We start from the raw sequence: 1,054 nt of genomic DNA on the forward strand, positions 1-1,054 counted from the left end.
TTAAGTAGGGTTCACACCCAACATGGGGCCCAATGCGGGGCCCAACATGGGGCTTCAACTCACAACCCTGAGATCAAGACCTGAGCAGGGATCAAGAGTTGGATGCTTAACTGACTGAGCCACCCAGGCATCCCTATATTTAATTTAAAAACATACCTCCAGATCTCTCTTTTTCTCTGCCATTATGGTGTGTGCGATTGACTGTTCCTCATCATGTTTTCTCATGAGACTTTTAGAATCAAGGGACTCCTGGCCAAGAGACAAAAGCAGAATCATCCCATTTCCCAGTGGATTCAGATGAAAACTGGTAATAAAATCAGGTACAACTCCAAGAGGAGGCATTGGAAAAGAACCAAGCAGGGTCTGTAAGGGATTACACATGAGATGACACACATATTTATGCTGCATGAAGGTCACATGCTCATATCCTATCACTCTGTAAACATCATTACTACCTGAACAGTAGACATGTTTCATTGGGGAAATGATTTTTCTCTGTTACTATGCTTCTGCACCAGTAGGTTAGTTCAGTAATAAATATGTGAGACCTTAAAAAAAAATACATCCAGAAAATATAAAGAACTCTCAAATTCAATAATAAAAGATAGACAACCAAATAAAATAATGAATCTTGAGCACACCCCAGGGTGATCCCTAATAAGTCATATCCTTGTATAAATGCCTCCCTTGAGTACAAGTAGAACCTATGACTTGTTTTTAACCAATAGATTATGGCAAAGGTGATGAGATGTCACTCCCCTGATTACCTTATGTTACATAAAACTCCATTTTGGCAGACAGAAGAGAGACAAATTCACCTACTGGCTTCCTGAAGAAGCAAAAAGCCATGTTTTGAACTGCCTCAGAGAGAGCCACATGGCAAGGACCTGCAGGGAGCCTCTAGAGGTAAGAGTAGACTCCAGATGAGACAGCTAGTAATAACCTGGGGCCCCAGTCATACAGCTGCAAGGAAATGAGTCCTGCCAACAACCTGATAAGCCGGGATGTAGATTCTCCTGTAATCAAGCCACCAGATGAGAAATCAGCCAGAAAG

General features: G+C 41.9%; 1 protein-coding gene across 1 annotated transcript; it reads left to right on the top strand.

The window, feature by feature from the left end:
* The first annotated feature begins 213 nt into the window (after positions 1-213).
* LOC132693198 (large ribosomal subunit protein eL39-like) lies at positions 214-369 on the top strand. The gene has a single exon (XM_060655933.2). The coding sequence runs from the start codon at positions 214-216 to the stop codon at positions 367-369; it is 156 nt and encodes a 51-aa protein (XP_060511916.1).
* The last annotated feature ends 685 nt before the right edge of the window (positions 370-1,054 follow it).

This window comes from Panthera onca, chromosome B1, assembly GCF_046562875.1.
Source record: "Panthera onca isolate mPanOnc1 chromosome B1, mPanOnc1 haplotype 2, whole genome shotgun sequence".
Classification (NCBI taxonomy): Eukaryota; Metazoa; Chordata; class Mammalia; order Carnivora; family Felidae; genus Panthera; species Panthera onca.